The sequence below is a fragment of the Myotis daubentonii genome, chromosome 2 (assembly GCF_963259705.1).
Source record: "Myotis daubentonii chromosome 2, mMyoDau2.1, whole genome shotgun sequence".
Taxonomy (NCBI): domain Eukaryota; kingdom Metazoa; phylum Chordata; class Mammalia; order Chiroptera; family Vespertilionidae; genus Myotis; species Myotis daubentonii.
This window is the reverse complement of record NC_081841.1, coordinates 207374778-207401007: the sequence shown is the minus strand read 5'-3', so window position 1 is coordinate 207401007 and position 26230 is coordinate 207374778. Positions and strand designations below refer to the sequence as shown.

At 40.7% G+C, this 26230-nt stretch overlaps 1 protein-coding gene across 9 annotated transcripts in view; it reads left to right on the top strand.

Moving 5' to 3' along the window:
* DLC1 (DLC1 Rho GTPase activating protein) overlaps positions 1 to 26230 on the top strand; it is a 377601-nt gene that overhangs the window by 203254 nt on the left and 148117 nt on the right. The window contains exon 1 of one of the 9 annotated variants that reach the window (XM_059685541.1): positions 2483 to 2764. The exons of 7 other annotated variants lie outside the window; for them this stretch is intronic. In XM_059685541.1, coding sequence (XP_059541524.1) covers positions 2626 to 2764 — 139 coding nt within the window. In that variant the 5' untranslated portion in view covers positions 2483 to 2625. Of the gene's footprint in view, positions 1 to 2482; positions 2765 to 26230 lie in introns of those variants that run through there. One more of the 9 variants, XM_059685542.1, reaches the window with a different exon arrangement.

Sequence of the window (26230 nt, the reverse complement as noted above, 5' to 3'; positions counted from 1 at the left end):
TTTTCCCTTTATTGGTCCTCCTTCCTTTCTGTGTTTAAATATGACAAAGCTTCGTGCCATTATAGTCCCTCATTGTTCGTGACTCATACAAGGAGCTGTTGATATTTATGCTAAGAGTGATTGTATATCCTTAACATTGTCATGGATCTAGAATGGAAATGTAGGTGAGGTTAGTGACTAGGAAAAGTTAGGAATCTGAGCTATGTTTGTTTTTTCCCCTCCTGTGTGTTGGCCCATTAACATGCTTCCATCATGGAACTTATTACATTATTTTGAAATTATTTGTGGTCAATGTGATTTCTCCTCAAGGACAGAGTTGATGTCTTCATCTTTAGCTTCCCCAGGCCTAACACAGTGTGCGGTTCGGTACTTGCGGCTATGGGTACCTGATCCTGTTCCTCTGCCAAAGGGGCCTCCCCCGACCTGTTCCGTCTCACCTGACCAGGAAATGAGTCAACCTGCTTCCAGGAACTCAATCTCTTTAAAGGAGAAACACATACATACGAGAGAGAGAGAGAGAGAGAGAGAGAGAGAGAGAGAGAGAGCTTTATAAAAAATGAACCAGATATTAGGTGATCACATTTTTTTAGATTTTTTTACAATATATTTTTATTGATTTCAGAGAGAAAGGGAGAGGGAAAGAGCAATAGAAACATCAATGATGAGAGAATCATCAATCAGCTGCCTCCTACACGCCCCCTACTGGGGATCAAGCCTGCAACCCCGGCATGTGTCCTGACCAGGGAATTGAATTGTGCCCTCCTGGTTCATAGGCTGACGCTCAACCATAGAGCCACACCAGCCAGGCTAGATTTTTTTTTTTTTAAATGGTGAACTGCCCCTTGGAATTGACTGCCACAGGCCAAGAAGTCTGTATATCTCAGTAGTTTGTACCTCCTGATCTATGTCCAGCCCAACGATAGGGCAAAGGGGTAGATATCTACCAAGAAACACAGTCTGAGTTGCAGATATTCATGAGCTTTAACAATTTGGAAACAATATAATTTAGGACTCATGGGTTACTAATATGCAATGGTACGTACTAGTATTACTCACAACGTGAGCACCTTCTGGCAATTTTAATTATCATTCTCTGCATAATTAAGTTGTCAAAGTTGATGGGAAAGAGGATGCATGCTGTAGAAGTTTGGAAACTCTGGAGATCGATGGGGATTGAAATTAGTTTCATGTTTAAAAATAATTATGATAATAATTAGAATCTGCTTGGTACCTGATAATTTACAAAGTGCTTTTACACATTATTTAATTTCACAAAGATTATGAACTGGCCCTTAGGTACTTGATGCCAAACCTTGAACATTATAAAATGGAATTTAAGGGAAAGTGAGAAAGAAGATAATTAAAAATGCATTGAAAGACAGAAAATCAGACAAATTCATTGGCAGATAAATAGATTTATTTGGCATTTTAGAAACTCAACATATCTTGTAAAAGAAGCTGTTGGCCCATCTTTGGGTTTCACAGTGTCGGCACTGTTTATTGTTTTGGGGAGAGTTTTTGATGTACCGTTATAATGACGTTTGCTTACTTAACACTGAAAGATGTGCAAAACCAGAAGACATCTGCACCATAGTTAGTGGCAAAACCAAGAATTATTGGCTAAATCACTGAATGAAAGTAGAAGAATGATCAGAGGGGAAATATGAGGAGCTGATTAATAGTTCGTTTAAAACTCAGGTATCCACCTCGACTAGTGGTTCTCAACCTTCCTAATGCCGCGACCCTTTCATACAGTTCCTCATGTTGTGGTGACCCCCAATTTCATTGTTACAAATTGAACATCATTAAAGCATAGTGATTAATCACAAAAACAATATGTAATTATAGATGTGTTTTCCGATGGTCTTAGGCGGCCCCTGTGAAAGGGTCGTTCGACCCCCAAAGTGGTCCCGACCCACAGGTTGAGAACCGCTGAAGAGAGACTCCAGACTGGCCTGCAGGATGCTAGTGACAGCCATAGCTTCCTTCCCACAGCCGCACTCGAGGTTGTTTTCTGTCCCATCAACATCCTCCTCTAGACCACGGGTGAATACAACACAAAGGAGGTAGTCAAATGCCGCGCATGTGGGTGAGAATTAACCTCCAAAGTCAAAGAGCACCCCACCTGCCATCTCTCCACACCCTCCCTCATTGTTTTATTTTTTTGCCGCCTGCCCTGCCTTTCCTTCAAAATGCAAGCTTCTGTGGGTTGCCATAAACGGAGAGATGTGGTTTAATATTCGGACAGCCAGGCAGGGACCAAGTCAAGTTACTCGATTACACAGGAAGCCAGCATCATCGGAGAGCCACGGAGGCAGCCCGAGAGCTGCGCGCGGGTGTCGCGGCTCGGCGTAAGCCTTTCCAGATGTGGCAGCCGCGCGCCGGAGCCTGGCTGCGCTCCAGGAGGCCGCCTGCAGTCGGCGCACTCCGGGCCGCAGCGCGAGCCGCATTGCCGGCTCCTGCGGGCGCGGGGCTCGCGGCCGCCCGTCCCTGTCCCGGCCCCGGCCGCCGGCCGCCTGGCAGAGCCGCAGCCCCAGCCCCGGGCGGGCGCCTGCAGCTGGAGGAGCGGGAGCCGAGCAGAATGGTCGCGGCGCCAGGGCAGCAGCCCTGAAGTCCTTCGCGGGGATGGGGGACCCCGAGGCCCACGTGATGGCGCGGCCCCTGAGAGCCCCTCTCCGGAGGTCCTTTAGTGATCACATCCGAGACTCCACGGCCAGAGCCCTGGATGTTATTTGGAAAAACACCCGAGACAGACGGCTGGCAGGTGAGGGGCGAAGGGGAGGGGGCGGGGGAGGGGAGGTATTAACAGGAAGACAATTAAATACACCGGCTCAGTGAGGCACGCGGGTCATTTATGATCCCATCCGCCGGGTAAAGTTCCTCACTGTCACGGCGGTAGCCTCAGTCTCCCTCTGACATGTCAGGCTTCTGCAGTGTTTGGGGTTTGGGTGTGTTGTTTTCTCCCTGTGATGCCTCCGTCTGATTAATTCTAGAGAAGGTTTTACGAGAGGTGCTTTTTTTTGGGGGGGGGGGGGGGGTGTTGTTTTTCCCCTTGAAAAAACAAGCGAGATCCTTATGCGTATCAGGAAATCGGTGGGGGTGGGCCGCCTCGGGCAGACGCACGGGATCCGCTAGGCAGCTGGGTCGGCTGCGGAGCTGGGGTCCGAGGTGGCCTGGCGGTGTGTCAGTGGAGTAATCCGCGCTGCCCAGTCGGAGCTGCTGGTATTTCCTCTGGCAGCTGGAGCTGTGCTGAGTTCCAAGAGTGTGTCAGGTATGCTGGAGGCAGGCATTTGAAATATAATAAAGCATAACTACAGTGGTGCAATTCAAACGTCCTAGGGCTCATGTGACAGCGACCAAATGGCAGGCTGTGTTTGCAGGGCCACGCTAAGGAGACGGGAACTTCTGCCTCATTCTGGTGTTAAGACTATTCAGAAATGGATCCCGAATAGCATTGCCAACAAGCAGGCAAGAGAACTCCAAATCCCGAAAAGGTCTCCCAGTCGTGCTGAATGGCTCTGTCTTGTTTGCTAAGTCTGTATACTGATGTCATCTGCACAGATGGGTCAAAGATTATGTTTTCTTTACCCTTTTGGTTAATCCAGTTGTTTTTCATATGCTGAGTGGAGCTCTGCGTTGTTAAAAACATAAGAAGTGTCGGTCCAGACTCCTGTGCTGCGTGCTCTCAATAAAAGGTCCTTTGACTTTCACACAATTGTCCCAACATGACTTGAAAAGGGGGAATTTAAGGTTTGTGACTGTGATAAAGCAGATCATGAAAATAACATACTCGTTACCTAATCATGGTAAACTGGAAATTTTTCCTAAATGCTCGTAAAAATCTTTCTGTTAAATTAAACGATATTGCCCAGGAGTGGGAGATAATAAACAGTGTTGTCTAACCATAGCTAGGGGAGATGGAGCAGAGTATTTTAAATTTAACCATTTTAGCGTGGCTTTATAGTAAAATGTGATACCTTAAAGAAATCCAACTTTTCAGTAAGGCGGGGTTTTTTTTTTTAAGGTGTTCTATCTAGTGATAAAAATTTGTATTTGGCTACAGGAAGTTTAAGAAATAAGATATGGGAATATAAAATTCACAACTATAATTGTTTGAACCTTTAAAAAATAAGGTGATTGCTTTATTGTTGTCTTGTTTGACAAATTCATTGTCACAAACGGAAAGATTCCACAAATAGTGTCTTGTAAAGATGACACAAACATATCTTACTGTGGTTGGGTGTTTTAATTTGATAGTAAGACTAATTCAAATATTCCAGCATCCCAGACTTTCCCTTACATTTTCATAAATGAGGAGCTTTGGACAGCTGTTGACTTCTGAGAATACGGATATGATCCCTGGAAAATGCTGTCTCTGTTTTGTCATCTGTCTATTGAATAGTTTTAAGTATATTTTTATTGATTTCAGAGAGGAAGGGAGAGGGGGAGATAGAAACATCAATGATGAGAGAGAATCATTGATCAGCTGCCTTCTGCACCCCCCCCCCCCCACTGGGATCAAGCCCGTAACCGATGGTCAACTACTTAGCCACACCGTCCAGGCTTGTCTGTTAAATATTAATGGTCTATATGGAGTCAAAACTAGAGCATCGAGTGAAAAATACTTAGAGAAGATTAGTTACTTTTTATGTGCAATGAAACATTAAACAGGTCCACTGGAGGAAGAAATTCTTTGTATTGCCCAGTTTTCCTAAGATGAGTACGACCTCTCAGGCACTTCGCACAGCGTAGCATCCAGGTTCTGTACTGGAAAGGAAAGGGCTTTGTCTATCACAATGGACTGATTGCTGGGCACTCGGACCCCTTCTGTGTCCTCCCCTGGTCTTGGCACGTGGCTCAGAGCTCCGTCAGTGTTTGTCCAATGGAGACCGGCTTGGTTCACATCCAAGCCTCAAGAGCACTCATTCTATCCTTTCCCTCAAACTTCTCCCCTGCACCCCACCCTCCCACTGACCAAAGACTTTGGCTGTTAATTATCCACAAGAAGTCACTTCTCCAAGCATCGGTACACTCCATTCTATGTCCTCCCACTTGGCCCTCTCTTGCGGAATGGAGGGCAATAGGAAGTCCAAACCTCCCGCTTCACTTTATGTTGTGAAATTAATCAGGTGACAGATGAGAAGTGTTTTGAAGCCCCACAGGAAAATACTTCAGTTAAATAGTCCCTGAAACATTATTTCTATGACGACCATTTCATGTAGTTTCTCAAAAACTAATCTGAGATTTCAGTTTCTTCCATAGTGCTGGGCCAAGAGACAAAGTTTTAACTTTCCTTATTAGATATTTTCTCTATCAGTCAATCTCTCTCTCTCTCTCTCTCTCTCTCTCTCTCTCTCTCTCTCTCTCACACACACACACACACACACACACACACACACACTCTACATAACTTAAGAGTTCCTAATTCTGCCCCAAATGATGCCATGCACAAAAACCACCGTATACCTCTTGTTACCTTAAACTCCCTTATGTCAAAAATAGGAATTTCATCTGTTATGTTTAAATATCCACCGCCTTATAAAAACACAGTACAGAATTGCTGCTAGAAAAGGCCTTTAGGTTGTGAGGAGTGACAGAACAGACTGTTTTATTACATGCTCCTTTATATGTAACTAGAGGCCCGAAGCACGAAATTTGTGCAAGAGTAGGCCTTCCTTCCCCCGGCTGCTGGCACCGGCTTCTCTCTGGCACCAGGACCTGCGCTTCCTTCCCTCACAGCCCTGGCTTTGTCCAGTCTAATTAGCATATTACACTTTTATTATTATAGATTGCCTTTCTCTGCCCAACCACACAACCCTCTTCTCTCTACAACTATTATTCCCAAGCCCACAGGTGCACTGTCTTCTTTCCTAAGCACAGAGGATGGCATGGAGTCTTCAGGGAATTGGAACTTTGGGTGACAGATGGGGTCAACAGTCCTTCTGTCTTACACTTCCCCTGTGTCCTCACCACTCCTCTGCTTCCGCCCGGCCTCCCCTTGAGCCCAAGGACATCTTGGCATCGGGGTGCATTCATTCCTTAAAACCTCTTGCCCTTGTAATCCTTGTGTATAGGGTCATGTAGGGGTTCTTAGCCTTTTTTGTGCCAACTGGTCTCTAGCATTCTGGTGAGGCCTGTGGATCACTTCTCAGGATAATACTTTTAACATAAGTAAAATACATAAAATCTGAAGGGAACCAATACTAATAAAATATAGTTATCGAGGTATTTAATATTCAAAACTCAAAGTTCTGATAGAGTAATATAACATGAATGAATTATATAATACACTATTGTGTTTAAAATATAAGGAAGTAAATTTAAATTAAGTATTCTTTAAAGATCCCAGATTTATTCTTGCTTAGCTAGAGTCAGAACATTAAACTGTACAGTAGCTTTGGATTCATCTCCTTGTCGCCAACCATCATAGGTAGGGAATACTGGGGAGCAACATGCATACCCAGGTCACCAATGTGCAAACCTTCAACTTTCCTGTTTGGTAGTTGAATGGGGCCAGCAATGTCACATGAACATCTGTGGACAGTAAAACTGCACTCATGTGTGATCAGGGGCAGCTTTGATAACTACTATACCTGTACAGCAGGGATGTGTGTAAGTGATATTTTGTGATTTCTGCAACAACTGTTAATGAATGGAAAAGTCTGTGGTGACAGTCACAGGGACAACTGATATCATGGCATGTGTGTTGGCGGGGTGGGGGCAGAGGGTTCAGCTTGTCAACCCTTATCATCAGAAGAAACGTGAAGTTTCCATTAGAATTTAGTGAAATAGAAATGAAATTGTTTCCATCCAAGTTCATGGACACCCTGAATTCTATCCATAGACCCTAGATTAAGAATTGCTGCTTAATACCTGTAACTTCCATAATTATCAGAGTCTGAGATACTGGGCTGTCGTACATGAGATGGCTGGAATTCCTTGATGTATATTTGACAAAGCTCCACCAAGGACTGAGCTGATACACCAGCAAGACTGCCTCTGAGGTAGAATGACAGAAACTGAATTCAGACTAGAAAGAGACAGAGAGACTGAAAGCAGGGCAAAGCCCAGACTATACATGTACAGTAGCTGTCATCAACTGGGAAAGTGGAATGAACAAATAAACCACAAAAGAAAATAAACATTGGTCTTTCTTTAACATCTAGTAAGGTAAGGACAACTTATATAGTGTAAAATACACTGATTTATAAAAATATTCAATCAATTCTTACTATTAGGGAAACATGACATAGAAGGAAAAAATATGAATGCCTCAACCTGCTATGAGACATGTAGCACTGCTTCTAGAGCTAAACATTCAAAAGAGGAAGAAACACTGAATTATCTGTAAAGAAGGCAAAAAAAAATGTAGATAAATCTCAACCCAGATGAGATTCAATAGACATAAAATAAATTCTTCAAGTATCTACATCAGGTTGGATCCCCCTGGGATATATTGCTCAGCATCTTCTATCTTTTGTGAAATAAATTTTTACCTTTCAGCTGACCAGGTCTTTGATTCACTAGCAAAAGGAATGCTTGACATGCTGTGTGATATGCTGGCTTTCAATTCCATGGGTCATCAAGAACCCTGGCCCACTTCCCATGGCAAGCAACCACAAACACTGACTTTGTGAACTGTTTTCTGTTCGTTGGATCACAGTGCAAAGCAAGTAAGGGCATATGTAATGCCTTTTAATCAAGAGTGATGCATGCCTCAAAATATGCAGGCTCCTCCCGTAAACAAAGACTTCCCTAGACATACGCAACACTATAGAACGTTTTAAAGGGTCTGAGAGACAACCGCTAATGATGCTTCATGAGACACTGTCATTTCTGGAGGGTAGACGTGAGCATGCAGCTATTAAATTAGGTACCACTATTTCCGATAAAAAGAAGAGCATGTTGATGTGGAGGCCAGCTTTGATGAAAGAGAAAACAGTGGCTAAGAGAGCCGGCTGCGACACCAGCCTGCCTGGGTATGAACCCTGGCTCTTGCACTGGATAACTTCCGGCAAGTCAGTCTATTTCTCACCAATGTAAAGAGGATAATAATAGTGCTATACCATAAAATTGTTTTAAGAATTAAATGAGCAACTAGGCAGAGTGCTTAGGAGAGTCATTGACACATAGTAAGCATTCCATGAGTTTGGATTTTATAACCTCTCTTCCCTTTCCCTTTTACCCAGCTTCCCTGGGAGTTCTCCCTATTAGCATAACACTGCTATAATTTTTCTAAGCCTTTTGGACAAAACTAGTTCAACCAGTCCAAAAAATAGAAAAGAAAAAGTTAAAATGTTCATGGGAAATGGGCATTATTTCTGTACCTTTGGAGAAAAACAAAGAAGATTCTAATGGAGGCGGTTTTTTTTGCGTGCAGACCTTGAACTCCAAAATGAAATGACTTGAGAATAACTGTTTTTGCACATTAATGAAGGAATCAGTCTTGCATATGAGTTTGTCAGGCTAGATCTACAATATCTGAAAGTCATCCCAAGCGAGTTGGAACCTGCTGTGAAAATTGCTGTATAGATGCAGCCAAACATGGGAAAGATCAGCAGCACCAGCACGCTGAGGTTCCAGGCACGTGGCCCCGTGCTGTATGGGGAAAAGCATGCAGAATGCCAAGGTTGCCACTGGAGATGGATATTTTGCCTGGCTCCCTTTCTGGAGCAAGACCTCTCTAACTTTCTTCAGTTCAAATAGTACGTATGAGCAGTCCGCATATTTTGTCAAAGGTTATTATACACAAATAACGAGATGTGTCCAAAGTCAAAGGCGTGGTAGGAGGGGCAAATGAATTAGTCACAGGTCTGCTAAGGATCTGAAGCTGTATTATGAAGCCAAAAGTGGATTTAAAAGCGCATTCCTGGAAGTTCTCTATTCCAGAGGAATTACTAGGGCCTAGATTGAAGTTAAACTTGTCTTTGTGTTTTCCAATTTCTGATTCTAGTCACTTTTAATAATAATTTGTCATTCTTTTTGTTTTATTTTTAAATATATGTATTGTTGATAGTATTTCAGATATCTCCTATTCCTCCTCCTTAATCATCCTCCTCCCAGCTCCTACCCTGCCCCCCTCAGGTCTTCACTACCCTATTGCCCGTGTCCCCTGGCTATGCCTGTAAGTATGTAAGCTCTTTGGCTTATCTCTTCTCGTCCCCCAACCCCACACCAAGTCTGTTCCATGCCTCCATGCTTAGGCTCTTATTTTGTTGGTCAATTCATGTTGTTCATTAGATTCCACAAATAAGTGAGATCATGTGATATTTGTCTTCCTCAGATTGGCTTATTTCACTTAGCATAATATTTTCCAGGTCCATCCAGGCTGTCCCAAAGTGTTGTTCTTTTTTCAATTGAGGTGTAATTGACATACAACGTTATATTAGTTTCAGTGGTACAACATAATGATTCGATATTTGTATGTATTGCAAAATGATCCCCACAATAAGTGTAGTTAACATCCATTACCATACACAGTTACAAAATTCTTTTTTTTTTGTGATGAGGACGTTTAAGATTTGCTCTCTTAACAACTTTCCAATATGAAATACAATATAATTAACCATACTAGAGGCCTGGTGCACAGATTCATGCACATTGCAAGTAAATTAATTAGAAGGTGGCCAGCAGGACAGGACTGGGCAAATCGGGCCAAGCACGCCCTGGAGCCAACCTCCCAGGGTCCCTCCCTGGCCGGCTGCACCTGGAGCAGCTCTAGGGCTCGAAGGGTGTTTGCAGAGTGAGCGGGGTCCCTCTGGCAGGTGGGGTCCCTTGGTCTGGCCTGCGGGGATCAGGCTGAAACCTGCAGTCCAACATCTCCCAAGGGGTCCCAGATTGCGAGAGGGCACTCTGCAAAGTTGCTGCTCCCCAGCTCCTGTGTTGAGTGTCTGCCCCCTGGTGGTCATTGAGCATGATAGCTACCAGCTTAGACTTTTATATATATAGATTCACCATGCTGTACTTTATATCCCCATGAATTTTTAATTTATAACAGATGTTTGTAGCTCCCTTCACCCATTTGGCCCACCTCACCCCCAACTCTGGCAACCACCAATCTGTTCTCTGTATCTATGAGCTTGTTTTGTTTTGTTTTATTTTTTTAGAATTCTACATATAAGGGAGATCATATGGCATTTGTCTTTCTCTGTCTGACTTATTTCACTTAGCATAATGCCCTCAAGGTCCATCCATGCTGATGCAAATGGAAAAATTTCACTCTTAATTTATAGCTGAATAATATTTCATTGTATCTATATACCACATTTTCTCTATCTATTCATCTGTCCATGGACATTCAGTTTTTTCCATATCTTGGCTATTGTAAATAATGCTACAGTGAGCATGGAGGTGCATATATCTTTTGAATGTGTGGTTTTGTTTTCTTTGGATAAATACCCAGAAGTGGAATTGCTGGATCATCTGGTAGATCTAGTTTTAATTTTTTAAGGAACCTCCACAGTTTTCCACAGTGGCTCCGCCAATGTCCATTCCCACCGGCAGTGCACGGGTTTCCCTTTTCTCCACATCCATGCCAACACTTGTTATTGCTTGTCTTTTTTGTAATAGTCACTCCAACAGGTGGACATCTCATTATGGTTTTGATTTGCATTTCCCTGATAATTAGTGATGTTGAACATCTTTTCATGTGCCTGTTGGCCATCTGTATGTCTTGTATAACCTGTGATTCTTGAAGAAAGAGGATGTGCCATGTGCTGGCACTGTTTGTGTGATGATGATGGTGATGATGATGATGATGATGATGGCAACGATGACAACGACGATGACCACCGTGCACCAATCCTTCTGTGCTCTTCCCCCATTGCTTGTGAATAACCACTGCTATTTTTGATGCATTTGTTTGGAATTATCATTAAAGACTTAACCAAAGTTACCCAAAGAACAAAGTTATCTATCCCCTTACTGATCAAATACATGACTGTGTAGTGCTACTGTTGCACTTCTCAGCCACAGCCAAAGACTAGGTGTGTAATTAAACTAAAAACATTTTTTGTAATATGAACTAAATCTGACACCTAGCAGTAGGTGTCCATTTTCCACTGTTGATCACGGAAATAAAAACATTTGAGTCCTGGCAAAGAGCTTCTATGCCACTATGAGAATATGACAGTAGTGGGGTATGTGTAAGTAAATATAGGTATTTTGGATTGAACTTTTATTCACAGTATCATTGGTATGTTCAGCCAGGTAAGTTATTGGACATTCCTCAATTTGAGAAAATTCTCACACTAGTAACTGGACTGGCTTACCTGGTTGCTGCCTCTGCTGAATAGAAATAAAAACATGCAGTACCCCACACTGATTTTACTTCATTACGCCCAGGGAAGTAGTAAGGTTTGCACTATTTGAGGCAGTCATTGACCCACACCTCATATTAAGTGTAACTCAAATGTATTCCAGATAGAAAGTTCCATAGGTTGTGAGAGTGGCAGCCAGGAAGTGCTGAGCGAGAAGTTCATTTTATGATTTACCAAGATACTTACCCGAACTCATTATTTTTTAAATATATTTTTATTGATTTCAGAGAGGAAGGGAGAAGGAGAGAGAGATAGAAACATCACGCTCCCTATTGTAGATCAAGCCGGCAACCCTGGCATGTGCCCTGACCAGGAATCGAACCATGAGCTCCTGGTTCATAGGTCAGTGCTCAACCACTGAGCCACACCAGCTAGGCCCAAACTCATTATTTGACAATAAAAATACCTTAATGTTGAATTCAGTGTCATACAGAGGGTTGTCAGTTTTGATCCTCTATAGCAATATTATCCAATCAGTAAATTTTTTAATTCAAGAACTAAAACACTCAATAAAAACAAATTAATGAAAATCACCAAGATGGTAAAAAACATGGCATATTATTGCTTGGTGAACATCCTGACACTGCATTATCACTTTCTCTGTCTTTTTAGAGGATTTATTATTAGCATGAGCACATCTATCAGTTAAACACACACACTCACACACTCACACACTCACACACACAAACACACCCATACACCCATCAGAATGCCATGACTTCAAGGACCTTCTCTTCATCAAAGATTGAGGATTCCTGACTTACAGGATGCTGATGTAAACATCACAAAGTAGCCTCTGGTGTTGACAACTAGGGGTGGAGGTGGGGCTACAACACATTTAATGATGTCTAGACTTTGTTTTATCTTGTAGGCTTTTTTGTGACACATTTAGCTTTTTGCAGACAACTCTCAAATCCTGACTCAGCTATTCAGTGTGGTTCAGTTTATCATGATCCATCATCTCTAATATGGTTTTGAATAGCAGGATGTTGTAGGTCCAGATTGAAGTGTGACCTCTGAATGTTTTCCATTCATGCTTGATTACTATATCCTAGAGGTCTAGACAGTGTTATTGGTTTTTCACCAACATAAACATCTGGGGGGGGGGGGGAAGAAGAAGAACTAAACTAGATGAGTAAGAACATTCCTAATCTACCTTTATAATATGCTACCTTTAAAATAAAACTTTTTTAATATATATGTTTTTATTGATTTCAGAGAGGAAGGGAGAGAGATAGAAAGATATAAACATCAGTGATGAGAGAGAATCATTGATTGGCTGCCTCCTGCAGGCCCCTTACTAGGAAGGATCGAGCCTGCAACCCAGGCATGTGCCCTTGGCCAGAATCGAACCCAGGACCCATTAGTCTGCAGGCTGACACTCTATCCACAGAGCCAAACTGGCTAGGGCTAAAATAAAACTTTTTAAATGAAACCCACTCAAGTCGAAAGGATGCCAGCAAACGTATTGTTTTTCAACTCTGATAAGACAGTCTTTGGACTATGATTTTTCTCTGATTTAAACAAGTTTGAACATGTAATTTTAGGCTGCAATAGAAACTTTCCTTGGTGCTATTACAAAAAGCTAGAATTTCATTTAGTGACTTCCAGCCAAATTAAATTAGCATATGCATGTTAACTCATGTATATAGCTCATGGATGGACAAATGAGATGACAATCCAATGGGGGGGAGGAGGGGGAGGAAATGGGCCAAACCCAAAGCAGTGTGGGAATAAATATAATCAGACCATCTTGAGTTTTATTTCTCATGGGTTGATTTTCATATTCTAAGAATTATTAATCATATTAGAACTCTACAGAGAGCTTATTTAAGAACCAAACCCAACAGCCTAGTAGAGTACTGTGCCACTGAGTCACAAGGAGGAACTGAGACCCTTTCCTTTATGCTGGGGTACAGACCACATTCCACCAGACATCCACCAAACATGCCCCGGCCAGGAGCACCAGGCGGAAGAATGTAGAGGGATGACAAGACAACCCAGAGTGTGCACCTTACTGGTGCCTTTGGTAGGCAGGTGACACATACAGCAGTACTGTGAGAATAACACTGGACATTTTATACTTTAATTTTGTAAATTTGTGAAATGTACATTCAGTACCTAATTCCAATTTATGTATAACAACTTATAAAATTGAGCTCCTTTCTTTTTCTCTCTCTTTTTTTTTTTTTAGTTTTTCTTTTGGGTAAAAAGGGAAGATAAAGGTATAAACCGGTGATTTAGAATCCAAGACTGTGTTTCCAGCCAAAGCTCTTTGGCACAACATAGTCATTGCACAACCGAAGATAAACATAGAGGGTAAACTCTAGAAAAATGATTTCCAAGCAGTGCCTGCAAATCTATTCTAAATGCACTTTGCACCATTTAAGACAATAATAACAGCCTGTGACCTGCCACCGTGTGCATACCCCAAGGATTAGCTGGTACATCAGGGCCAAGTGTAAATAGACGGGGAAAAGAAAAAAAATAAACATTTAACTCTTTTAAAAAGGAAAGAAAGGGCATTAACAGCAGCTGAGGGTAAACCATGCTCGCTGGTGCTGCCCCTTGGGGAGCAAGGACAAGAGTGTCCAAACCGTGCACCCACCTTCCTGGCCACACCACACACATTCCAAGCTCCCATTCTTCCGAGGCCACTTTGTAGGAAATGTTTTTATTTCTGTGACCCTGAGTATCACTCCCACTTTGCTGCATAAAGTGTTCCCTGGGTGAACCCTCGTGGCCTTTCATCCTCATTAATCCCTACCACCAACCCACACATGCCCTGCCTCTCACACTGCTTTTGTGACTGCTCTTTTCCTTTACCCGTGTTGTGCTTAAAGTGAGAGGCTGACTTTAAGAAGCTCATAGTGCATAATTTGTCCCGTGTGTGCGTGCTTGCTTTCCTTGGTTCCATATTTTCCTCCCTATTCGGACCTAAAGTCTTTTAACTGATTAGTGAAACACCATTACTGGAGCTATCCACTTGTCTTCACACAGAAGTGCCTGGTTTTGAATCGCAATAACTTAGGTAACGTCTCTGTTTCTAAAGGGACTCCAGGAAAATGACATTTGGCATCTTTTATTAAGATAGAAAAAAGCTGACCCCATACCACCTACCAATTGAGCTGTAAGGGTCAGAAGCCAAGTGCTTTTAATAACTTTTTAAGAGTAGAGTAATCCTTGCTCACTTTGAAGACTGAAGCATGGACTAATTGCTTTTGTAAAATGAAGGTGATGTTGCTATAGCTAATGGTCCATGCAGTTGGACCCTGGGACATTTGATCCCAGTGTCTCGTGTGGCTTAAGTTGATGTTTTCATAACATACTCATTGGTTTTGATTCGACACAGTTCAGATAACATTTAAAATTGGTGTTTTTGCTTTCCAAAATTCTTTTCTCCAAAAATATCTTTAGATATATTATCAATTGATTAATAGCAACATTATCTTTATTAATATTTTAGACATATAAGAAACCCATGTGTCAACCACTAATTTAAGTAATAAAGTATTAAAATTACTGTTTTTAAAATTTAAAATTACAGTGTGCCCCTACTGGATCACATTCCCTCCCTCCCCCTCCTCCCCAACTCCTTTGGAATTCTTCAGTCCAGAACTTAGTGCTTAATCATTCCCAGTTTTGCACTCATGTTACATATTTAAGTAAGCTAAGCCAATATTAATTATTGTTTTTGCACATTTAAAAGCTTTAAGTAGCACCATACTACAGATATCCTTCTACAACTCACTTGCTCAAAATTATATTTTTGAGATTTATTCATGTTGAAACAGAAAGATCATTCCTTCTTACTGCAGTTATATAAATATGCCACAATTTATTATTCATTCTCCTATTGAGAAGCATTTAGAATGTTTCCAATTATGTCTCTTTACCACATGCACTTGCTGTTAGGAATACTGTTGTCTATACCTCCATGTACATATGTGTAGCAATTTCTCTATGATAGAATAATTCATCCAAGGATGGAATTTCATAGTCTAAGATATGTACATCTTATATAGCCACATTGTTCAACATGAATGACACTCGTGCCAATGGTATACTAATAAAGGAATGCCCATATTAGAAAAGAGAAGTTTTCAAATGCCATAAAAGTCATAGAATATTTACTTAAAAAAAACATAGAAATGTAAATTATATAGATATTAAAGTCAAATTTATATATATGTATGGTCATATAAATATACTCATCTATATGTATACTTATATAAATACACATAAATTTGTATAATATATCTCATATATAAATATATCATAAAAAGTTTTTTAATTAGTAATAGAATTAACCAAAGATTAGATGAGTAAGGTTTGGAATGAAGGCTATAAATAATAAATAATATTGCCCTCATTTTAGTGTGGTTTTTTATATAGGTCAAGCTAAAATATAATTAAGTATCCATTTAAAGGTAATGATAAACATCAAGTTGATGTATGCCTAATTTCAGCCTATATTTGGGTCCGAATATAGCTGAGGTAGGGATGAAAATAGAATATGGAAGGAGAGTATCTGAAAATTAGAGGAAGCAAAAAGTGTATGATTCAGAGCTAACATCTTCACAATAACCTGTATTAAGAAATGCTTACAAGAGCACCTAACAGAATGCCTCTTCCCCACCAAAAAATATGTGAAAGCTTCCAGAAAAACCAAAGGTTCCCTGGAACCAAGTGTGAAAGCTTAGCGTAGGGACCAACTATTTGAGTGCCCTTGAAAAGCAACTCTTTCCTTAAGCAGCAAATAATTCTCTTCAAGCATAGAAAATGTTAATTTGAAAAATAAGCATAAATTTTATTTTTATTTTACTTTATTATATGAGTAAGCAACAACACTTTTGTTTAAAATGTCTCTTGCGCCGAAACCGGTTTGGCTCAGTGGATAGAGCGTCGGCCTGTGGACTGAAGGGTCCCGGGTTCGATTCCGGTCAAGGGCATGTACCTGGGTTGCGGGCACTTCCCCAGTGGGGGATGTGCAGGAGGCAGCTGATCGATGTTTCTCTCTCATCGATGTTTCTGACTCTCTATCTCTCTCTCTTCCTCTCTGTAAAAAATCAATAAAATATATTTAAAAAATAAATAAATAAATAAAAATAAAATGTCTCTTGCAAGCAAAACATCATGCTTTAGAATGATGTGCATGTTTAAAAACAACATCCTTACCTGACCTTTTCTCAGAGGGATACTCAGCTATTGATGGTCACTGAGTTTTGAAGCTCAGGCTGCAGAGTGTGGACATGATGGCCTCCGGGCTTGTGTTCACCCATCTACCTAGGAATCTTTCTTATCATACTGATAAGCTGGGAGCCATGCCCTGCTCTGTGTTGTGAAGATCTCAGAGGTCATTTTTTAAATGGGGGCACAGCCCTGTCGGTGTGGCTCAGTGGTTGAATGTTGACCTGTGAACCAGGAGGTCACAGTTTGATCCCCGGCCAGGGCACATGCCCGGGTTGCAGGCTCAATCCCCAGTGGGGCATCCAGGAGGCAGCCAATCAATGATTATCTCTCATCATTGATGTTTCTCTCTCTTCCTCTCCTTTCCTCCCTGAAATAAATTAAAAAATACATTTATAAATAAATAAAAAATAAGATGGGGACACAATCAGCTCCTCATAATTGTCTGGAAATATTGACAAATTTTCAATTTTCTCAGTTAAATGACCTCTTTTTATTTTACCAAGTTGACCACAAACCATTTCTTCAGAATGTAAAGTCCAGAAGGGACACAAGCCATACTTGGTAAAACATGGTGGTGGTTTTCTTCATAATCACTGGTTTGTCAATTTCCCTCCTGGTGTTAATGCTTGTTATCATTTCTCATGGAATATGTGCCCTTCAAGCAATTCTTTAAGTCTCTTCTCTTTTCTCCAAAATATAAACCCCCATCTCTTCTTTGAAGTCTCTTGATTTCAATTAGAACTTCTCTCTAATAAGCATCGTTACTATTCCTAATTTACTTATTCAATCATAATCACTGTCAAAATTACTATATTTAGCACACATGACAAAATTTACATTTAGAACTAACATTCTCTCCCACAACACCAGTAACACCCAGATCTCAAAGAGGGGTTGTGGAAGAAATTGTAGCAAGGGTTTTTTAAACCTTTTTTTTTTTTTTAAGACTCAGAAAGAATGTAAGATTGAAGTTTTTCCTCAACTTCCTCATTTTTCATTTTAGCTAGACACCTAACATTCAGTGCCAGCCTCTGCTAGAGCTTTTGTTGCATTATTTACTCCTCATATGACCCTGTGAAGTAGATTCTGTTATCCGTGCTTTACAAATGAAAGGTGTCCACAGCGGTTAAATAACTTGCCAAACATCACTTAACGTGTCCAAATTTGAGCTCCTTCACTTTCCCACAAAACCTGTCTTTTCTTCTCAGTTCATGGCAGTTATCTTTAGCTCCTCTCTTCTTTCATTCTCCACATTCCTTCCACCAGCCAATTGTATCCGCTCTACCTGCAAAATTCATCTAGAACCCAACCACTTGTCACCACCCTCACTGCTACCACCCTGGCCCAAGCCACCATCATCTCGAACCTGGATTCTCGCAACCGGCCTCCCTACTTCCACCCCGCCCCCCTCCTGTAATTTATCCCAAACTTGGCAACCGGAGTGACATTTTTAAACATAAATCATGTCCTGTCACTCCTCAACTCCAAAGCCTTCAATATCTTTCCCTCACACTTAGAATAAAATCCCTTCTATAACCAAGACGTCCTTACCTGACCTGGGGCCTGCCTACTTCTCCTGCTTCATCTTCTGTCTCCCCAGTTCACTCCATGCCATGCACTCTGGCCTCTCTGTTCCCGGGAAACTGCTGTTCCCTCATCCTGAAAACTCTTTTTCCAGATTGTCGCATGACTCTCTCCCTCACTTCACTCAGGGCTCTGCTGACATGTCACCTTGGCTGAATTAAAATCACATTTTTTAAAAATCACATTCTCCTACTAACCAAATACAATTCATTTACCCCAGAATGTTATAGATGTTTGTTTATTGTCTCTGTCTCCCTTTAGTATAAAAGTTCATCTTTGAGGCCAAAACCAAAATGCACACAAACATATTTCTAAATGAAGCTATACATATGTGAATACTGTATATTATATTATCCAAGAACGTTTTCTATTGGACCAACTAAAAGAAAAAATAGGTATAAGGAGATTGAGGCAAAACATCTAACTCAGATTTTTTTTCTGAGTCAAACATTCAGAAGCTGTTTGAAGGAGTACTCCCTCTTTTGTATATCACATGTATTGTTTTATTCATAAGTTATTTCCAGATTGTAGTCTTACCTCTATTTTGATCATTCCAAAGGCTCAAACTACCATTTATAGAGTGTCCCCCAAAAATGGGTACATACACTTTGAATAATTATAAAGGCAGTGTTTATTAAAATACATTTTATTTTCAAAATTGAGCTATCAGCTGTTAAAGTGTATAGACATTTTTTGCAACACCCTGTATATAAGTGATATGATAGTTATACTTGTATGCATTCAGCATCAGTTGAGTCTTTTTTTAATCTATATACTAGTATCTATCATCTGTATGTCTATCTTTTTCTGTCCTCTCTTCACCTTTAAACTCTAATCCTGTATCTCCAACTGTCTATTGGACTGTGAATTTGGAGGGCTTGCAACATCAGATGAAAATCAACAATTCCAAGGTCAACTTCTCTCTGTGTCTGGCTCTTCCTCTCTAGACGCCCACCACTACCCCACAGGTTGTCATTGCTCTCGCCTAGGTTAAGTCAGGGCCTCCTAAGCATGTCCCTAGAACTCTAACACTTGCCACTTCCGTCCATCCTGTACGCCACTGCCATCTTCACTCTGTCACTGTTTTTGCTCAATGTCATGCGGTTTCCAGACACATAAAATCAACACCCCTCTGCCTGCGTGTGCAGATCCTGTGATCTAGCAGCACTCTCCTTAGTCATGTTGCTTTCTCACGTTCCACTAAAGCAGGGTGTTTGCCTCTCCTCCAGTTTGCTCCTGTTCGTCAACATATGTAGCGTGATCGCTTCATCCAAAAGCAGTCACCTTGCTTCTGTAGCATTCGGAACAATGTCAACCTTTACTGATGTCCGTCTTGTCTAAAGTCGGGTAGCACTTACTGATTGTTAAAATGCCCATAATTAATTCTACGCTGTTCTATCTATTGCATGTCTTTTGCTATTTCATGTGTTGTCTTCTCCACCCAATTAGATAGGAATCTACTTGAACAGAAGAAACATCTCTTGTACTTGTATAGAGCACTGGTATGCACCCACATAGCATACCAGTACTTTTTTTTTTCAAACAGCACACACACACACACACACACACACACACACACACACACACACCAGTTCAAATAAGTCAGCATTCCCATCGCTTACTCAGAATAAACAGGTTTGCATGCCAATTCAAGTAGGACAGGTGGGAGAGAAATAAAAGAAATATGATGTGTTTGGGGAAGTTTTAAAATTTTCAAACATTGTAGTATCTGTTGTTTTATTTTTAATAATAAAAATAAGGTACTGATTCTCTACACCCCACAGTCAGGAGGATTTATAATGAAGCTAATGAATCTTCAGGGTCCCTCACTTGCCCACACCCCTTTAAGGTCTTAGGGCAGCCCTAGCCCTGTGTTCACATGTTTCTATAAAATTTTTAAAATTAAGATTTTTTAACTGCATTCGATTCAGATCATTATGGTTCATTATGATTCACAGCAGTACATGGTCAGTGGGCATAAGTTTTCATGTTGGATGGTATTGGCGTGGCCAAGACCTTTTGTATTCATGCTTTTGTCTTTTTCTTTTTTTAATATAATTTTATTTCTCACCATCACCATTTATCCTCTCTATGCCCTCTTCTACCTCAACCCCTTTCTCCTCCCCCCTCTGCAGTCACCACACCACACTGTTGTCCATGTCCATGGGTTCTCTCTCTTTTTTTATTTTATTTTTTGCTTAATTCTGCCCCTGTATTCATAATTTTTCATGCCAGGTACTACTGGAGTGATTGAGTGGACATTTTGTAATTATAATTTTAATTTTTTCATTTTCTCATCATTTCTTTAGTTGCAAAATGAAATTGAATATTTTAAAACCTAGCTATAGACTGTCTCCTGCCCAAATATGAAATGAAATATCAGAAGAGATAGAAACTAATTTTCATTGAGGACCTAATACATTACATCTCCTTGAGTGCTGAAGCAACCATTTAAGGCAGGTGTCATTTTCTCCATTGACAAATTAGAAAACACAACTGAAAATGCTAAGTAACTTGTCAAAAATCACAAAACTAGTAAAACTTTAAATGTGGATGTGAACTCAATTCTCCTGAATGAAAATCCATGATGTCCCTATAACCTTATAGGACTGAAGCAAAAATCAAGATGTAGATGATAAATTAAGGGGGACTGGTATGGGTCACCACTTTTAGAAACTAACAAAAATCCCCTCCTGTCTCCATGCTTTTCCATAGTGTATTTTTGTAAACACAAAAGTAAGAATGTTATTTCTTTCTTGTGCTTTTCTGTATTTTCTTGACCTATTACTTCAAGAAAGTCAGACTAAAGTTTTCTTTGTGAAGTCAAGGATTTATACTTTGCCCCTGAAGACACATGTGAAGGAGGAGGAGCTGAAAGATCTGAAGCGTTTGGAGGCTCTTTATGTGCAGGTACTGGAATGTTGTGCGTCCATCAGCCTTGCACTTGTGATTTGCCGGGTGATTCAAGTTGAGGTCGTAGCCACTCTAAAGTGGTGGAAGTGAATTGGAACTTGTTGTGTTTAAGTAATTACTTAGCTGTGGCTCCCTGACATTTAACAGGCTTGGAGAAATGTGTTGTTAGTGCTTGTATATATTTTATTTCAAGTTGACTTTTGGGTATTTCCCTCTTGTATTTTCTGAGACACTTGTGTAGCTAGGAGACGGCTCTGCCCTTGTTTTGGTAAAAACGCACACAGAGCTTGCTGCTCACTGAACACATGAGAAGAGAGAACGATTGCCATTACGTTCCCCTGCATTCAAGGAAGGACAGCTGGTTAGGATTAGGAGTGCATTCTACCTTCAGCATACAGCACTCCCACAGCTTCTAGTCCTCTTTTTTCTTCTTCCCCTGTAGCTGACATAAACAAAGTCTGCATCATATCCTGTATGCAGTTAACGTTTTTTATATAATCAGGATAGTCCACAAAATAATTTTTTTAATGCTGAATACAGCAAACATTTCAATATTTTATCAGGAAACAATATCTGCATTTTAACCAGAGCAGACATCCATGTGATGACTAAAACATATAAAGTAGATTATATCACATACGCTCATCCCACCAGAGCTTTAGTGCTGTTCACTGGCTTGATGGGTGTGTCAGACTTTATTTTTTAATACATTTTATTGATTTTTTACAGAGAGGAAGGGAGAGGGATCGAGAGCCAGAAACATCGATGAGAGAGAAACATCAATCAGCCGCCTCCTGCACACCCCCAACTGGGGATGTGCCTGCAACCAAGATACATGCCCTTGACCGGAATCAAACCCAGGACCCTTCAGTCCGCAGGCCGACGCTCTATCCACTGAGCCAAACTGGCCAGGGCAAGACTTTTTGCCTTTTTTTTTTTTTTTTAAGGTAAGCATATGTGGTCCTGGGAACTACCTAACAGGATTAGAGAGAAAGTTCTCCTCAGAGAAAATTCATCTTAGTTTTGTGATACAAGACAACTGTTTTGCAACATCCCGATTGCAGTGCTATAGTATAGGGTGGAACTTGGCCCCTGATCATATCTTCCGATACAAACAAGACAGCACAGACTGCAAATAATAGCATCAGGGACTGGAAAGCATGTTTAAAGACTATCACACACTAATTAGCACCGCCCTAGAGATCCAGCACAAAAGCTCTCCCACTGCAGACACAGCGGACTCTCATAGCCAGTTAGCCTGGAGGTCAAATCACCCCCACTATTGCCAACAACAATCAAGGCTTAACTACAACAAGACTGCGCACAAAGACCACTAGGGGGTGCACCAAGAAAGCATAAAAAATGTGGAGACAAAGAAACAGGACAAAATTGTCCATGGAGGATATAGAGTTCAGAACCACACTTTTAAGGTCTCTCAAGAACTGTCTAGAAGCCGCAGATAAATGTAGTGAGATCCTCAAGAAATCTAATGAGACCCTCGATGTTGTGATAAAGAACCAACTAGAAATTAAGCATACACTGACCGAAATAAAGAATAATATACAGACTCCCAACAGCAGACCAGAGGAGCACAAGAATCAAGTCAAAGATTCGAAATGCGAAGAAGCAAAAAACACCCAACTGGAAAAGCAAAATGAAAAAAGAATCCGAAAATATGAAGATAGTGTAAGGAGCCTCTGGGACAGCTTCAAGCGTACCAACATCAGAATTATAGGGGTGCCAGAAGATGAGAGAGACCAAGATATTGAAAACCTATTTGAAGAAATAATGACAGAAAACTTCCCCCACCTGGTGAGAGAAATAGACTTACAGGTCCAGGAAGCGGAGAGAACCCCAAACAAAAGGAATCCAAAGAGGACCACACCAAGACACATCATAATTAAAATGCCAAGAGCAAAAGACAAAGAGAGAATCTTAAAAGCAGCAAGAGAAAGAAACTCAGTTACCTACAAGGGAATACCCATACGACTGTCAGCTGATTTCTCAACAGAAACTTTGCAGGCCAGAAGGGAGTGGCAAGAAATATTCAAAGTGATGAATACCAAGAACCTACAACCAAGATTACTTTATCCAGCAAAGCTATCATTCAGAATTGAAGGTCACATAAAGACCTTCACAGATAAGGAAAAGCTAAAGGAGTTCATCACCACCAAACCAGTATTATATGAAATGCTGAAAGGTATCCTTTAAGAAGAGGAAGAAGAAGAAAAAGGTAAAGATACAAATTATGAACAACAAATATGCATCTATCAACAAGTGAATCTAAGAATCAAGTGAATAAATAATCTGGTGATCATAATAGAATCAGGGACATAGATAGGGAATGGACTGACTATTCTTGCGGGGGAAAGGGGTGTTGGAGATGCGGGAAGAGACTGGACAAAAATCGTGCCCCTATGGATGAGGACAGTGGGTGGGGAGTGAGGGCGGAGGGTGGAGCAGGAACTGGGAGGAGGGGAGTTATGGGGGGGGGAAGAGGAACAAATGTAATAATCTGAACAATAAAGATTTAATTAAAAAAATTAAAAAAAAACACTATCACACACTAAACAATATGTTACTAGGAGTCACTATTTATTGCAAGTCACTTCTGGCCATCTCTACAGAGCCTGTCCTTGCCTCTTAATGAGTTAAGCTAGTTTAAAAATCTGTGATTAGAAGATCCATTGGTCTTTCAATAATTTAGGCTAAACCCTTGTTCGTGGCCTTAGAAATTTTGAAAGCTTGAGTTATATAGTAATAAATACGTATGATCACTTATAAACCTCCAGTAGGACTATTTTTTTTTCATCCATTTAACCAAAAACCATGAGTGAAGAGGTCTGATTTGTATTCCATATTCTGGAACTAAACCAGCTCTGAGAGACTTTAACAAGTCAGTAACTTATGCATGTAATCCTCATGTTCTTCATCTGTGGAGATAAGGTTCAATTCCGTTATCTCTAAACATCCTTCAGACACAAATATGCTAGGTGCCTAAGTATTTGTTCAGTGCTATGCTGTGTTGTAATGAAAATGTATAGATAGGAAATGGGCTCTACTCTCAAGACATGCACATTAAACAACAAAAGATATTCTTCCATTTAATAAATATCAATTGAGTACTTCCAAATGACCATGGAGGGCATCAGTGTTCAGTGCTGTGGGCATTACCAGGAAGCTAGACCTGGAGGTGTCTGAAAAGTGATCATGGGTTAATAAATTATGGGTTAAAATTTTCAGGCAAGAGTAGTCAAGGTAGCAGAGAGGAGGGAATATTGTGAATCCTGGTAAAGAGCACAGAAATGCCCTAGCTGGTTTGGCTCTGTGGATAGAGTGTCAGCCTGTGGACTGAAGGGTCCCAGGTTTTATTCCAGTCAGGGGCATGTACCTTGGTTACAGGCTTGATCCCCAGTGTGGGGCGTGCAGGAGGCAGCCGATCAAGGATTCTCTCTCATTGTTGATGTTTCTATCTCTCTCTCCCTGTCCTTTCCTCTCTGAAACCAATAAAAATATATTAAACACACACACACACACACACACACACACACACACACACACACGACAGTGAAAACAATGGCCAGGCCAGTTCGGGAAACAAGGAGAAAGCTGTCTTGGCTAAAGTGGAGGCTGTGGTTTCAACCCCTGAGACTGTTCATTTACTATTTCCTCTTTCATATATTCAGAAATATTTGCTGAGTGCTTACCCAGTCATTGAGAGTTGGGATACAAAGATGGACAGGAGTCATCTCTGCCTTCATTATAATTAATAATGTCACTTATTGAGCTATTATATAGCAGTACTGCTGTAAGCTTTTCATACATGCATCACTAGTTCTGACAAAAATACATTTTATAGTAGATAAATTAACAGTGATGTTTTAACCTCGTCCCAGCAGGTATAACTCTTCCAAGATCATACGGTATATAAGGGAGTCAGGACTTGACTCTATCTAGCCAGGGGTGGGCAAACTTTTTGACTCAGGGCCACAATGGGTTCTTAAACTGGACCGGAGGGCCGGAACAAAAGCATGGGTGGAGTGTTTGTGTGAACTAATATAAATTCAAAGTAAACATCATTACATAAAAGGGTATGGTCTTTTTTTTTTTTTTTTAGTTTTATTCATTTCAAACGGGCCGGATCCAGCCCGCGGGCCGTGGTTTGCCCACGGCTCTAGACCATCCATCTCCAAGATCTGTGCCCTTAACCAGAGCTACTCTGCTTTCTATGTATTTGTTAAATGAATTCTAAATATTTTGTTAAATGCTACGTGATTTTTAGTCATGTCACTGCCCCATAATATGAAATCACAATATAGATATAGATATATATACACACACACACACCCCCAGATATCCTTTTTTTTCTGTAGTTTAGTCTTTCTTATGTCAATGATATTTGACAATTGGGGGTTCATGTGGGTTAGGATGTAACTAATGAAATTTTGTTCCATTTTCTTTTCATCATCATTCCCCAAATAAGCTCATGTAGCATAGCCTTTTTAATTATTTGATTGTGAGAGCTGTACAAGACATCAATTACACATTAATTTACAAAATATGGTCAAAAATAGAAAGAAATTCAAGATATAGTTTATAGTTTACTTCTCCAGCTGAATTCTAATAAGTCTTCTCTTATTCTTCAACTGCCTAGAAAATGTGGAGGGATGTACATAAAACACAGAAATGTAGGCAGTCTTCCAGCAGGCCTGGCTTTGAATGGGTAAGAGGAGTGTCCTGACTTATATCCCCATGTCGATTAAGGCTCAGAACTACTTACTTCTCATTTTTACATTCACAGTTTCCCTTCTTGCTATTCTTTTCAAGGGCTTTTTACTTTTTTATTTATTCTTTTGGGGGAGGGGGGCGGCAGAAAGGGGGAGTGAGACTTCCAAGTAGGTGACCACAACATTCCAAGGAGATGACAACCCCGAGCACTAGCTGGTGTATTTGTGTAATCCCAAAGCTGGTCTCCCAAATATTTAGTAGACTACTTATATTCTTAAGCTGTTATGTTTTCATGGATTTTCACTAAAAGGACTTGGCAAATTGAAGGAAAGACCACATTCACCCAAACTTTAGATGGTTACTATAGTTAACATCTGGGCTGTGTCCTGACGTCAGGGCTGCCGTGATGAAGTCCAGATGTCAGAACTCAGCAATGTTTTTGTTACCCCTAAGCATTTGCTGCCTTTGTTGTTGTTGTTTCCAGACTGCCAACT